At 41.8% G+C, this 15,221-nt stretch overlaps 1 protein-coding gene across 5 annotated transcripts in view; it reads right to left on the minus strand.

The window, feature by feature from the left end:
* The window catches only part of ASAP2 (ArfGAP with SH3 domain, ankyrin repeat and PH domain 2), a 177,173-nt gene that overhangs the window by 57,403 nt on the left and 104,549 nt on the right, over positions 1 to 15,221 (minus strand). For all 5 annotated transcript variants that reach the window (XM_046662932.1, XM_046662931.1, XM_046662930.1 and 2 more), the window contains 4 exons: positions 13,876 to 14,005; positions 9,714 to 9,799; positions 3,038 to 3,113; positions 2,661 to 2,747 (listed from right to left, as the gene is read on the minus strand). In XM_046662932.1, coding sequence (XP_046518888.1) covers positions 2,661 to 2,747; positions 3,038 to 3,113; positions 9,714 to 9,799; positions 13,876 to 14,005 — 379 coding nt within the window. The remainder of the gene's footprint in view (positions 1 to 2,660; positions 2,748 to 3,037; positions 3,114 to 9,713; positions 9,800 to 13,875; positions 14,006 to 15,221) is intronic.

Genomic DNA, 15,221 nt, shown 5'->3' on the forward strand with positions numbered 1-15,221 from the left:
AGCTTGAGATGTACACGAAGGAAATAAAAAGGAAAGTGGCTCCTACTAACCATCAACACAGTTTCCCTGGGGCATGTTACCTAATATTTATGAACTGCAATTATGTAGTTAGAATCTTTTTTTTTTTTTGAGGAAGATTAGCCCTCAGCTAACATCTGCTGCCAATCCTCCTCTTTTTTTTCTTTCTTTTTCTTTTTTTTTTTTACTGGTCCTGAGCTAACATCTGTGCCCATCTTCGTCTACTTTATATGTGGGACACCTGCCACTGCATGGCTTGCCAAGTGGTGCCATGTCCGCACCCGGGATCCAAACTGGCGAACTCCCAAAGGGGAACATGCGCACTTAACCGCTGTGCCACCGGGCCGGCCCCTAGAGTTAGAATCTTTTTAACACTGAATAAAATCCATCAACACCTTCAGTTTTCGAAGTCACAGAAGAGAATCCAAAAAAAGGGAATGAGAGCCTACACAACAACAATGCCCAAATGTTTAATTCTCGTTGATACTGGAGGGACACAAGATAGACGACCAATGATAAAAAGTATTCTAAAATATATAAAATTTAACTTCCACACATTTGCTTATTACTTGCACTTGTGTTCACAGACTGTCCAAATTATGGAACACCATCATCAAAAAGCAATGCAGAGTGTGATACAGAGAAAATATAACACATTCACAACTAGGAGATTGACGAGTTCGCTCTCTGGGCAGAAAGCCCAAGCAGAGCAGTAAACAAGGCTCACTGACCCTTCTGTGCAGTCTGGGCAGGTGGGCTGGTCAACAAACCCAGAGAAACAACAAACCATAAAAGACTTCTGGTCTGTGCTGGAAAATCTGTTATGCTTTTCTGCAAAGCTATAAATAACCAGCTTTCTGACAACAGCCAGTTTTCCCAAACCTAATTTTGCACAGCCAAAGTAAACACGGCTCTTACATTGTGCCCAAAGCACTACTGAACTCCATCAACCACTCTCCTTTATTTTAAACCTGAGTTCCACTTCAGGGGTTTGATCCTCCTTCTCAGACAGGAGCTGCTTTCGACCATTCCCACCAGTGCACTGGAGAGCTGGCTGCCTTGATGGCGTTCTGCCTCCCACATTAGCACTACTTCTTCTAGTTACAATCAGGCCACTATTTTCTCCGTACTCAAGTTCTTTTTTTTTTGTTTTTCTGTTTATATCCCACATTTGGGAATATCAAACTGTCAGAACTTACATTCTACCGATTGGGATGAAGTCACCACACTGTGGGTAATTTCTAGCACTACATACAACCTCAATCTGCTAATGTCTCACTTAGCTGACCCACTAAATGAACAATATGGTACTACAACCTGACGGCCGGAAAAGCACACAAGGCGGGAGGGCATCCTCAAGCTGCTCAAGGTCTAGCTAGAGAAAAAGCATCTGTGCACTTGAAGACACAGCCAACAACCCGAAAGGAATAAGCTGTGATTGAAACAAGTCTTCCAAACAGAACGTGCTATATGAACTCAGATCACTGGGGCTCAGGTGAGCAGAGGCAGCTCTCCGGGGGTGGGGCTTAAGACAGACTAGAAGCACATGGAGAATTCAGCTATGCAGTGGAAGGGGAAGGCGAGCTGCCTCATTTTCACAAAGGAGTGACAGCAAAAGCTTAAACCGTAAACTCGGAAAACTTCCATTTCACTAATACTTAGGCATTCAAATTCTTTAGGCTTTAATAAAACCCACTGCTATTGAAAGAGGAAACGTGAAAATTAAAAATGCTACTAGCCATTAATATATACATGGAAGAAATATCTATTTTTTGAAGTTCGTGAAGAAAGCATGCAAATTCTCCAATTTATTAAAATACTGAACTACTTACTCTCCTAGACTTCGGTCACAAAAGGTAAATGCATTTGGGAGAAAAACAACAATATTCAGTAATAGTACAACAATTTAAAACAAAATAGATCATGCCAAACCGCTACTAATGAACTTTATGCTCTGTTAAGTAGTGTAATAGAGTTATTTATCTAAAATCTACTATCTATACATTCAGACACATTATAGACAAAGAAACCAATTTATGTTAAATTTCACATTACAGTATCCACACTGTAGTGAATATATCATAAAATTACCTTAAAAATGTACTTTTTAATAGTTTTTTAATGAGCTCCCCAAATACTAATTATCACTACAAATGTGCTAGTATGTTCAGAAGTGATTATATGAAAGAGAACTAAGGTTTTCTGCCCACTGGAATGCAGCTGTAAGAAAATCTGTCTCCTGACATTTTACGGAACACAGTCTCAGGGCTGAAAGATTCAGATGTCACCCGTCACCTGCTGATGCCCACAGGGGCAGAGGCCACGTGTGTCAGGCAGGGGAAACCAGAGTTCCAGGTAGAAAATCAATGGCATGAATAACCAGTGTCTGTGCGACAGAGACACTAAGAGCTACTCATCCAGCAACTGACAGCGCAAAAGGTTTACACACTACCAGTTAAGGCCGTGCCTACTGTACATGCTCCCCCCACGAAGTAAGCATATTTAAAAAATGGTTTTATAAAACCAAACTGAAAGAACAAATGAAATGTTTTGGTGCTGCTTGATATAGCCCCATTCCTCAGTCCCAAAGCCTCTGAGACATAGGTATAAAAACACGGTCTTTCAAAATTAAACCCCCTCACCTCTTTCTGTTCAACCTGCAATGCCGATTTCAAAATATCTCGAAGCTGTATCAGCTGCCTTCTTTCTTCATCCTGGGCCTGTTTGATCTTTAAAAACAAAACAGAGCGAAGCCTGACTGAGGTTCGGTGAGATGCTGGAGTTCACAGGGCATTTCCACATGAATGAAATGAATGCCTCTGTCACTAGTCAAAGCCTCCCCAACCAAGACAAGACAGAGGACAGGAACCAGGACTCGGTACTCCGAGCGGCACCACAGGGCTGTTAGCCTGTGGCTGCGCACCATGCAAACACAAGGTTAGACGGAAGCAACATTTAAACGGAAGTGTTCGCTGCATAAAACCTGTTTCAGCTCTAACATGGGAGAGAAGCTACTTACTGTGTGCAGATCTGTGGAAAGTGTTTCAATGGAAGGTTTGAGGCTTTCAACCGCTTTCAGTCCATCCTGGAAAAAACTAGGGGAAAAAAGGAGAAACAAAGATTGTGTTTCATAAAAGAGGAAACAATTTTGTTAGATGGAGAAAAAACTTCTTTAAAGGAAAGTGACTGAAATCATTATTTAATTCCTGGGGGAAAAGACTGTATGAACTGAACGTTAAAATCTCAGGCAAACCAAGAAGAAAATGTCACTCAAAACTATGCGAAGTGAATAGAAAAGGAACTGCAATAAGCCTAAGAATTTGTCATTTTTCTTGACTCATATAAAATGAGCCCTAAATTTTCAGTTCATAATGGGAAACAGGACTCTACTGACAAAGTGCAGCAAAGGCTTTGGTTCAGGAGTGGAGGAGTCTGGGGCCAGGAAAGCAGGGGGTGAAAACAAGGATAAGACACTCAAAAACTTTCCTTGACAGGCAAGAGCTAAGTGGAAAAGAGAAAGAATGCAGGAAAAAAACAAGCAAGCTCGCTGCACATGAATGGCATTGCCCCATCTGCAGAGTAGGAACCGTGGTTGGGAATCTGAGATCAAATATCAAAAGGAGTTTTTTTTTAAGGCTCAGAACTCAATGCTTGTGAAGTCATTTATAACAAGTGATTCAGGAAATACAATAGAAGCTAGACAAGCTTTTCTGCAGCAACAGTAGGCTGATGTTCAGCACTGCCTCTGAAGCGTGTTGTGTATAACCCTTTTGAGAGAAATGAAGAAAAGGTTTCTCAATGCGTGCAAGACCTGTAACAAAGCCTGTAATGCCTACGTGATTTGGGCCCTGCCTCTGTCTCCAAGCTTCAATCCACACCATTTGCCCTCATTATTCACTAGGTCCCAGACACATCAGCCTTCTCTCTATTCCTCTGTGGCCACCAAATCCTTCCTGCCTCAGGCCCTCTGCACATGCTGTTTCTTCCATCTAATGGCTTCTCCCTGCAGCTTCTGTTTCGCCTGGCTGATTCCCACTTATTCTTCAAATTTTAAGTTAAATATGGCCTCATTACTGAGGCCTTCCATAATCCCCTACTTTAAAAGAGGTCTCCTTGTTATATTCTCTCAGAGCATTCTGTCTTTTGCTTCAAACACTTACACAAATGCCATTATGTATTCATTAGTGTGATTATGTAAAATATAATTCCCCTGGTAGACTTGAAGTTCTAGGAGGGCAAGGACATGGTATCCACAAAGCCTGGCATATTTCAAGCATACAATATTTGTTGAATGAAGAAATAAATTAATGAAGGGAAAAAGGAGAGTCTCCAACTTCTGCCAGTTTATTGTATACTGAGGAGACTACCTTCAAAGTGACCTGGGTCTCACATGTGTTCATGCGAGGTGATGCTTATTAGAGTCAGGTGCCACTTAACAACCTTTCTGTCAATGAGGGGACCGCACAGGCAACAGTGGTCCTCTAAGATTAGCGCCACAGAGCCTAGGTGTGTAGTAGGCTGTACCATCTAGGTTTGTGTAAGTGCACTCTATGTTTGTACAATGACAAAATCATCTAAGGATGCATTTCTCAGAACGTATCCCTGTTGCTAAGTGATGCATGAGTGTACTTTTAAACTCGGCAACCATCCTGTGGGACTTTCCCATATCAAGTATGTAATAAACAGGAGGGGTTGTAAAAACAATGCAGCATGACACTTAATAATTCCAAGGAGGAAGGAAGGGGAAACCTACAAACAGGATGTGGGTTACAACCATTACTAGTTAGTTAGTGGGAATCATAGAGGCTGGACTACTTGAATTTTCTTACCTTAACCTTTAGATATATGCCTAATTCTTTATTTTATATTTTCATTCCTGTATTCTACCCAACCCATTTTTTCCTGAATACAGAATATGCTTCTGGTATAGCAATTGTGTCAGAGGTTATAATGATATCTCACGTGTCTGCTTCCACTGTTGGGGCAGAAATGCCATGTCTTATGCATCTCTGTGACTTGCTCTCCTAGTACGTGGCCAGCACACAGCAGGTACTCCTTTTAAATGGAAAAGGAAATTTGGAAGAACAAACCCAGGAGTGAGAAACCTAGCTTTTCCCTCGTCATGAACTCATCTGGTTCTTGTTTTGTTTCAGTTCTATTTTCTCTCTTATAACTATTTTATTAATCACTTCAAATTCTTGTGAAGTATGTGGGAAAGAGACAGAGAGAACACTAGGATAGGGAGCAGGAAAAATACCACAGGAGATAACGTGGAAATGGTCCTTCTCCTGGGAAAGGAAGCAGGCGCACAGCCCCCAGGATCCTCATGGTGAGGAGAGCCGTGGAGCAGAGACAGGTGCTCAAAGAGGTGTTTCTCATCACAGAGTGGTTTCAGGGCGCTTGGAATAATGATACAAATTTGCATTTCATCTTTGTCATCACCCAGCCAATCTTGATCATCTACCTGGAAAACCTCCTCCCTCTGATTTTCAAAATCCCTGTCTTTCTGTACCCTCCTTATTGAGACATGTTTCAGCACCTAGGTATATCTTCACTGAGCACCATGACTGTAACATTCCCAAGCACAAAACCCTGGCACGTTTTCTTAGGTGGAATCCATTAACACTTTCCTAAGCTTCAGTAAAACAGTGTTTACCAACAAGTTACCAAATATCAAATATTGTTTTTTATTCAATGTTTTATAGCCTGTCAGACCAAATTCTCCAGTCTTTAAAGTATACCCACTGAGATTCAATCTTCCAGCTCCCACCAAGCAGGGTGGCTTCTCCCTCCTCCTACAGCCTACACAACCAGCACACCATACTTACAGCCGGTCACCTGTCTGCCCTCTGTGCCCTGCCCCTCCCTGTCACTAGAGCAAGCTTCTCCAGGGCACCAGACCCACGTCTCATTCAACTCTGTATCCCAAGTTCATCAAGCAACAGCTGGTCAAGTGGTTCTCAGCAGGTATTTGCCCAAAGAACAAGTCACTTCAACACTCATTATCACTGTTTAGAACACGACTGTTTTTGTTTGTTTTATTATCGTTTTAAAGACTGCCCTATTTCTAGATTCCATTAGAGGACAGAGTATCCTCACTCTTCAGCAACAAAAGCTAGTAAGACAAATTTTCGGGATATTCCAGGAAATAAATATGCAATTCTTTCTTTAAATGAAATAAAAGACAAAGAACATGAATTACTCTTCAAGAACACTTAAAGTAAAAAGCAAAAATGAGTAAAAAGCAAAATAATGTATATCTAAGCAATTCTAAGGGTAAACACCCAAATGTGGTCCCCAGAACCTACTTTACACACAGAGGCCTCTTCACACCTGCAGAGAACAGCAGACGTGAGAAAGTGTTCTTGCTAAGCAGGCTGCCATTGGGGCACAGCGCAATGTGCTCCAGGGGTGAGGGGTGGAGACTGGGAATGCTAAAGGGGGACATACAGAACTCCCACACATGCATAAACACATGCATGGCCACCAGCTCCTCTGTCCAATGGCTGAGTCACTCAGGCTCCACATTTTATCTCCCAAAATATGAATTAAAAAAGTCAAAGCTGTTCAAACGATTTGAAGAGCATGGAACACACACACATATATAAACTCATCCAAAAAGGAAGTAATGGAAGATTCATCATTTTTAAAGGTTACTGAGCTCATGCCCATAAAAGGCCACATAGTTCACTTTTCCACAAGTAGTCCGTTGCTACCCAACTGATCAGTTTGGGCAAAATAAAGAAAAAAAAGGAAATCCCAGAATAGCTTCTTCTGAAAAATAAAATATCAGCAAGGAAGCGACCCACTTCCTACACTGCCTCACAGAAGGTTACAAGGATAAGAACTGAAGAAGTAGTCTGGATGTTAAACACAAAGTAAGAACTTTGAGTCTCTGTAAAACAATTCATCTTGAAAAGTCTACAAATCAGTGGTCTTTTTCCGTCCTATGAGACTGTTTTTCCAAGCTTGGGGCTCTTCTTTAACCCAGGATGAATCACACAGCACATCTTCCTTTGCTGTTTGACATCAATTGCTTTAGAAATGCAGTGTCACCAAGGCTGCCCTAGGAATCCCAAAGCAGGGCTCTATAGAATTCAACAGTGCAGTCCATGGCTGCAGACATGTGGCAGGTGAACGTGGTACGCATTACAGATTAAAAAATAAATGTCACGGCCCCTTTCCTTAAAGAGTATACAGCTCAGTGAGAGATAAGACACAATATGAAGGATGCCATCATGGAGATATGTGGAGGGTGTAGTTGTAACACAGGACGAAGAGAAGTAATTCCATGAGGGGAAGACCAGAAGGACTTCAAAGCAGCAGCTGCATCTGAGCTGGGTTTTAGTGAGAACAGAAGTTGGGAGAAGGCACAGAGGGAACAAAACGACATTCTAGGAAAAGGGAACAATGTGTGCAAAGGTACATCAGCGTGGGGCATGGCCTGTTTAAGGAAAGGAGAGTAGATATATGTGGCCATTCAACCACCAAAGATTTCTCCCATCAATCTACACCCTCCACTTGCACTGTCACCAGGCCAGGCCAAGCCAAGACAGCATCATCTCCGGGCTGCCCTAGGACAGGACCTGTGTACCTAAATGATGGCCCATGTCCACTCCTGTCCCATCTGATTCCTCTCCACAACATGCAGAGTGACCTTGTTAAGACAGAATGGAATTGGAGGAGCCTTCCGGGATGTCTCTAACCAATACAATTCTCTCTCCTCATCATGCTGTTTTGCCTTTTCACAGCCACACTCACTCCCCAAAACACTGTCACATATTTGCTCAAGTATTTACCGTTTGCCTCCTCCATTAGAACTGAGGGTCTGTGAGCATAAGAAGCGTGTTCTCCTTCTGACTGTATCACCTGAACCTCAAATAGCGCCTGCACATAGCAGGAGCACCATCAACACAGGCTGAATGAAGCCTCTGCTTAAAACTTGTCAAGAGCCCCCCGATACATTTAGGATAAATGTAAAACCTTTAACAAGACTTTCAAGGAGTCTGCATCTCTCAGGCTTTCCTGTCCGGTTTCCTTTCAGGCTGCTCTCCCCTTCACTCACTATGCGTGAGTCACACTGGCCTCTTCCTGCCTCAAGACCTTGACTTGGCCCAGAATGCTCTTCCCCTCCTCCTTATCTGCTAGCTCCTACTCATCCTTTAGATTCAGAATACATGTCTCCTCAAAGAGGCCAGCAGCTAATTCAAGGAGTACTTGAATACCTACTATGTGCCAGGTACTGTATTCTGGCTGCTAGAAAATACAGCAAGGAACAAAACAGAAGAAAGAGCAGAACCAGAAGGACCTACAACTAGAACACACAACTACGTACTGGGGAGCTTTGGGGAGAAGAGGAAAAAAACATAACAGAAAAAAGAACAAAAGCCCCTGCCCTCAATCTTAATCTAAATGAGGTCCTTCTACTATATTTTTAGGTTCCTATACTTCAGAATACTTTTTAAAATGTCCACTTGTAAGTCTGTTTGCTGAAGTCTGACTCTCCTCCTTGATGTGAGCAGGAACTACACCTGTAACGTCATTACTTCATCTCCAGCATCCAGGACGGTGCCCAACACACAGCACATCTCAGCGAAAGTGAGTGAATGAGACAGGGCCTGTTTATAGTAGTGACTGGGGGTCAGGGAGCAGAGGGAGGATGAGAAGAACGAACGACAGTGAGGCTGAGAGGTGAGGCCTGGTTGAGAAGCGCTGATGCACATGGCAAAGTGGAGTACTCGAGGCAGTCCTTGGACGTGGAATTTCTCCTTCTCTTCTACATACAGCCTCCTTTTGCTCATCACTGTCATATAGGATTTTATAGGATAAGGAATATATGAAAGTATTCTCTTAATTTAATACATCGCATTAATACCATCTGATTTCTCTGTTAATAAAAACATCTGAGAATCTGTAGCTTGCCTCTCTACAAAAAGAGCAAAAATGAATACATTTGATAATTACTGTAGATTTTTATATTTTTATTTTTTATTGAGATATAATTCTCAAACCATAAAATTCATGCTTTTAAAGTGGTTTTTAGTATATTCACAAAGTGGTAATAGTCATCAGCACTGTCTAATTCCAGAACATTTTCATTACCCCAAAAAGAAACCCCGCACCTATTAGCAGTAATTCCCACTTCCTCCTTCCCCTAAGCCCTGGCAGTCACTAATCTGCTTTCTGTCTCTGTGGATTTGCCTATTTCCGACCTCTCAAATAAATGGAATCATATAGTATGTGGCCTTTTGTGTCTGGTTTCTTTCACTTAACACGTTTTCAGTGTTCATGTGTTGGAGCACATGTCGGTACTTCATTCGTTTTACTATAGATTTTTTTTTTTTTAAAGATTGGCACCTGACCTAACATCTGTTGCCAATCTTTTTTTTTCTTCTTCTTCTCCCCAAAGTCCCCCAGTACATAGTTGTATATTCTAGTTGTAGGTCCCTCTGGTTGTGCCACGCAGGACACCACCTCAGCATGGCCTGATGAGCGGTGCCATGTGCGCGCCCAGGATACGAACCAGTGAAACCCTGGGCCGCCGAAGCAGAGTGCATGAACTTAACCACTCAGCCACAGGGCTGGCCCCTAGATTTTTAAATGAGTGTTTATTTTCCTCAATACAATACTACAGATCTACCAGAAGTCATAAAGAAACATCTGAAATAACATCACAACAAAGAAAAGGAACTTACTTGCATTGGGCATGAAAATATTTGATCAGATTCTGAAGTAAATCCACTCCCTTTTTAATCTTAATTTCATTGACCTTCAGCAGATACTGTTAAAAAACAGAAAAAGGAAATGACATGGATATAAGCAGAATATGAGTTTACTGTGAGCTTCTTAGGACAGATCATCTCTTCTACTTGTCTGGTATCTTTTACTATGGGTACAGCCTATGTACCCATATTTTCCGAATGCCATAACTAGAAGTTTCTTTTAGTTCGGTGCCATATGAATTGGTCATATTGAATTGGTGCCATATGATGGTCAGGTAATTAATGTTTAAGTGCCAAGAACTCATAATAAGGCATTCTGTCTTAACCTGCTAGGAGAAATGTTCCTTTTAGCTGCACAGAAGAATGATATGGTTAGAATGAATGGGATTCTAACCATCTTGAACATGCCTGTCTGCAGACTCTGTCCCAGGTCCCTTTCTTTAGACAGGTCATTGTCTAGAACACTAGGCTTTTGTAGTGTCTATAATCCTAAAAGACTTCTTTGACACTTAAAAAAAAGTGACTGTTATAAAAACCAAATTTTAAATTGAAATGAATTAAAGCCATTTTTAACTTGGGGAATTCATTAACCACCACAAAGACATCAGGAAGCCCCAGGATCTATAAAACCAGCACCAGGAAATACATTTGTTCTTTGCTAAAGGTTTATAGAACAAAGACTCCATAAATTCCCTATCCCCTCCACCGTCAGGATACGGTATAAAGAACCTGAGAACATGTCATCTCTGAGCCTGGATGCCTCTGACAGAACCACTGACCACACAGGCTTTTGAGCTGTAACCTGGGAAATTCACATTCAAGTGTTCTCTCAGGTCTGCCATGCAGCTCTAAGTAGGAGACGGGAAGCTGCTCTGAAAAGACAAACTACAAAATTTTCTTTTACCTACATAAATTACCTTTAATGTCTTCTTCTCCCTCCTTCTTTTTGATATTTATTCACTGTAAATTGAATAAGATGTCTGGTAATGTATCAAAATGGTTAAATGGTTAATTAGATAGTTGGCAATGTGTCAAACTTTAAAATGTGTGTACCTTTGACCTAGAAATTCTACTTACAGGAACTTGAGATTCTAAGAAGATAATCATGAAAGTTTACAAAGATAAAATAGAAAAGAAGATTCCTTGCAGACTTGTTTGTAAAAGTGAAAAATGGCAATAACCCAAATGTAATGAATGGGGAATTAAATATGGCGCATCCATACAAAAAAAAAAAAAAAGCTATGCAGCCATTAAGCCAATAAAACAGAAGACTTCCTGATATGGAAAGATCTCCATGACATACTACTGAGTGAAAATAATGAGGTTACAAAGCACCAGTAGAGAACAATCCTATTTATATAATTATTTTTATAAATGTATACATAGGGATATATGAAAGATGTTTAGTTAGATGTGAAAGTGGTTATCTTTTGGTAAGTAAAATTTGGCGTTATTTTAAATTTTTTAATATATTAAATATTGACCATATATATATATATATATATATACACACACCAATTTTTTAAAGTACATATTTTTATAACCATAAATAAGCAAGACAGGCTCTCTCATACCTTCTCTATCCACAGAAGCTCTGTATTACCTACTTGGCATACTGAACTTCTTTATAAAATTCATTTTGAAGAAAAAGTTCCACAGCTTTAAAATAAACACCTGAAAACCATTCTTCTAGATTCTTCTTCCTGAGCAACTAAAATTTAAAACAGCTAAACAATGTCAAGCATTAAAAAGCTTGAGAGCTTCAGTTTGCAGAAACGGTGAACAATTTTAAATTATTTGAACTGCGGCAATCGATCCACTTTGAGATGCTGGTCCTAGGGGAACTGCTTTCCCAATGCCCTTTCCTACCCGTGGGAAGCCCTTTCCAGCCTGTGTCTGGCCAGTGTCTACTCCTCTTCAGATGTGCCCCCTATGTCAACTCCAACTTCACTGCCAGTCAAGCCCACCTCTGCTTTTGTACGCAGAGCCCCACTCCACTGACTGTCAGCTCTGCAGAGGCAGGAACCCCGCTACGCTTGGCACAGATTGGGGCCTGACAACTCTCTGGGACCCACTCAACAGATGGCTCACGTGAATGACTTAGAGGCATCAACCAGACAGTGCATTTCCAATAAAATAAACTGCTTGACCAGCCCACACGATCCACTCACCTAGACCCAGAAGAGGAAAAGTACCTAGTGCTGGGTGCAGACCAGAAAGCAATGACAGAGCTGAGTGTGGAACTGGCACCCCTCACTTCATGGACATGCTAATAACATGCTGACTGAGTTTCATAACACACTAACCACTTTTTAACAAGCAGTCTCCCAGAGTTTAGGTAAACAGATTTCCTCCTTACTGGCCAGAGAGCACAACCTGAACACAAACACACACCCTTTCCAAATCCATTCTTTGTAAAAACAAGAAAAACTACTACTTAATTTCACCCAAATTAAATAAAAACAAAACCTTGCATTTGTACAGCACACAGCAATTTCCTAGTCCCTGACTCCTACTGTCTGGGCTGATTTCTACAAGACTATGTGGAACAAGCCAGGCAGGCATTATATAGGATGTCTGCTTATAAAACATCCACTATAAAACAAGTATAGAAAAACATCCACTCTCCTATCTACAATAACACTTTAGCTAAAAATTAAAAATATATATATTAAAAAAAACTTTCTAAATTTTCACTTAACGAAAACCAAAGCAGTAAAGGAACAACAGAGGAACAAAAAAATGAGACATAAAAGACAAGAAAACCAGCAGACGTAAATCTAACCACATCGATATTAACACCAAATGTGAATGGATTAAACAAGCCTACCAAAAGGCAGAGACTGGATTAAAAAACATGATCCAAATATAGACTATCTACAGCAAACACATTTTAGATTCAAAGATAGACACAGGTTGAAAGTAAAATGATGGAAAAAGAAGTTCCATGCAAACAGAAACCAAAAGAGAGCTGGAGTAGCTATACTAGTATCAGACAAATGTCATAACCCTGCTCCCTGAGACTCGTTCTCCTCCACTGACCACTTAAGACGCTTGCTCTGGGAATAACAACGTATTTAAATATACTCCTAAGATACACATTTATAAAGGCTAAGCTCCTCCTGCAATTAAGAAACAAACATTCCAAAATCAAAAAGTGCCTTTTGGATTAGCTTTGCTGTTGACTGCTCACAGGGAATCAAGATCTGGCTGAACTCAGTTTCAATACCTGTCATAAATATCACCCATGCTTTTTGCACATTTAAAACACAAGTCTGCACTGCTGTAAGACGAAACACAAATGCCGTCAAGCTCAAGTGGCTTCACTGCCACGGCCAGGAGGAATGAAGCCTCAGGCAGAGGTGGGAAATGTTTCCACATGCCGTTTTTACAAACAGACCCACAAGCAAGGCATAAAAAGGCTGGAAGCAAAAGCCTTCATGCTTGGTCTCTGATTTCTCCATCCCTAAGCCTCCAGCAGAGAAATGTTCTCAGTGTCAGCCTGCGATTTTCCCCTCCCCAAAGCAAGGGCTCAGGCTGCAGGAGAGAGCGAAGCAGAGGAGCCCCCCAAGGTACAGGGCCTCTTGCCTTGCTGAGCGTCTGCACAGTGAGCTGGTAGAATCTGGGTGGAAGCACTTTCAAAGGCAGGCGGCTTGGCTTCTGTAATATGCTCTCACACACTTACGCAGAGAGGACGACAAGCTGCATTTTTTCCCAGGTGACGTCTCACAGCCCGTCCCTGATCATGGATTCCATTGGTACAATGGGAACCGATACATTTCATTAAAAAATACCTAACGAGGGAGTTTTTTAGTTCAGTTCCAGTGGGAGGAGATGAGCCTAAGTATGTATGTGAGGCCAGAAGGGACATTCTTTAAATTTAGTTTTTCCCTACCTTTAATAAAAGGTTGGTGTTAGATTAATCTAATCCCACCATCCAAGAGACTCAGGCTCCCCCAATAATAGAAATGGAACAGAGTCCGATAATGCGCATGGTGTTTTCTCGGAAGCCCCTAGGAGAAGCCAGAAGGCAATGTTCCCCAGGACACGGCAGGCTCACCACAGTACACGTGAAGGTGAAGGCTGGCTGCCTGCAGCCGTGGCGCCTGGCACCTGCCACCTCCCAGCCTCTTACCTCACACATCTGTAGCTGGAAGAACCGCCGCTCCTTTTCCATCTCTTCAGCAATTTCAGCCCCACTTATTTCAGTACGAATCATCCCATGGAGCTTGGCATGTTCCTTTTTCTCCTTTTCTATTTTGGTTCTACATGTGAAAAAAGCAAGGGTAAATCGAGATGCCTCCGGCACGGCGCTCCACACTGGACAGCTTTGCAGGGATCCCATAACCCAGCCTGCAAGGCAAACGCTCACCGAGCCTGTCAGGAACAGGACAGCCTCTCACCTTACTGGAAAGGAAAATGCATTTAGTCATAAAAATGTCAAACTTGGCCTTTCTTGTTGAGTATTTTCTCAACAAATACTTCCTGAGCACCTACTTTGTGCCTGATGTGGGTCAGAGGAGGTAGAAAGTCTGCTTGTGCCTCACTTGTGTGTCTGCGTGCAGCCCAAAGGGGACTGTGCGGCCAGTAACGGTTCCCCACCTCCCAGTTCTCCTCCTGCTCCTACGTCAGTGAAGTCACGAAAAGGACAGTGCTCATCGCCACAGAGGGAAAAAGCAAGCTTCTCAGTTCTTAAGCTTCACTCCTCTTTCCACATTTATCTCATGCTTGAGCTGCATTGCGTAAGTGTCAAGTGTGCAGCTCAGGGTATAAACTGACCAACTGGAGCACGTCCAAAGAAGAGTGACCAGGGTGAGAAGCAGCCATGAAATCACAGCAGTTAAGAAGGGCTTAAAATAGTCAATGAACTTTTATTCTAGAAAAAAGGAGACTAAACAAAAACCACAGAAAGCACTCAAAAATATAAAGGCTGCCATGAAGAGAAGGGGGTAGACGTTTTCTGCAGAGCCTCAAGGCAGACACTAGAAGACACAGGCAGCATTTCTTAGAAAGCTGTTCAACAGGAAATGGGTTACTTTGGGTTCGAGTGTCCCATCATTTGGGGAGGTGGTACTTAAGAAGAGGCAAGAAATATCGTTTCTAATTCTTGCTTTTTACCTTGAGGCACAGCATTGGGCAGACAGTAGGTACTCGACAATTGAATGAGTAAGAATATAATAAACACACCACCATAATGTAGGGATAGTTTTAGATGGATCCATGCATAGGAGGGCTCGAGGTTCCTGGGACTACAATTACACAGCTCCAAGGCTCCCCATGACACCATCTCAGAGGGATCAAGACACAGACCAGACATCGGTCATACCCATAATAATCAAGTATGGAACAATTGTACAGGAATTTCAAAGATGTCTAAGGCTGTTTGTTACATATCACATGGCCTCTTGGGATAAATCAATCTCACAGGTAAACAGATAAAGAGTTAATTCCTTTATCTATCCTAGAATTACTTCAAGTTTT

This window comes from Equus quagga, chromosome 5 (assembly GCF_021613505.1).
Source record: "Equus quagga isolate Etosha38 chromosome 5, UCLA_HA_Equagga_1.0, whole genome shotgun sequence".
Taxonomy (NCBI): Eukaryota; Metazoa; Chordata; class Mammalia; order Perissodactyla; family Equidae; genus Equus; species Equus quagga.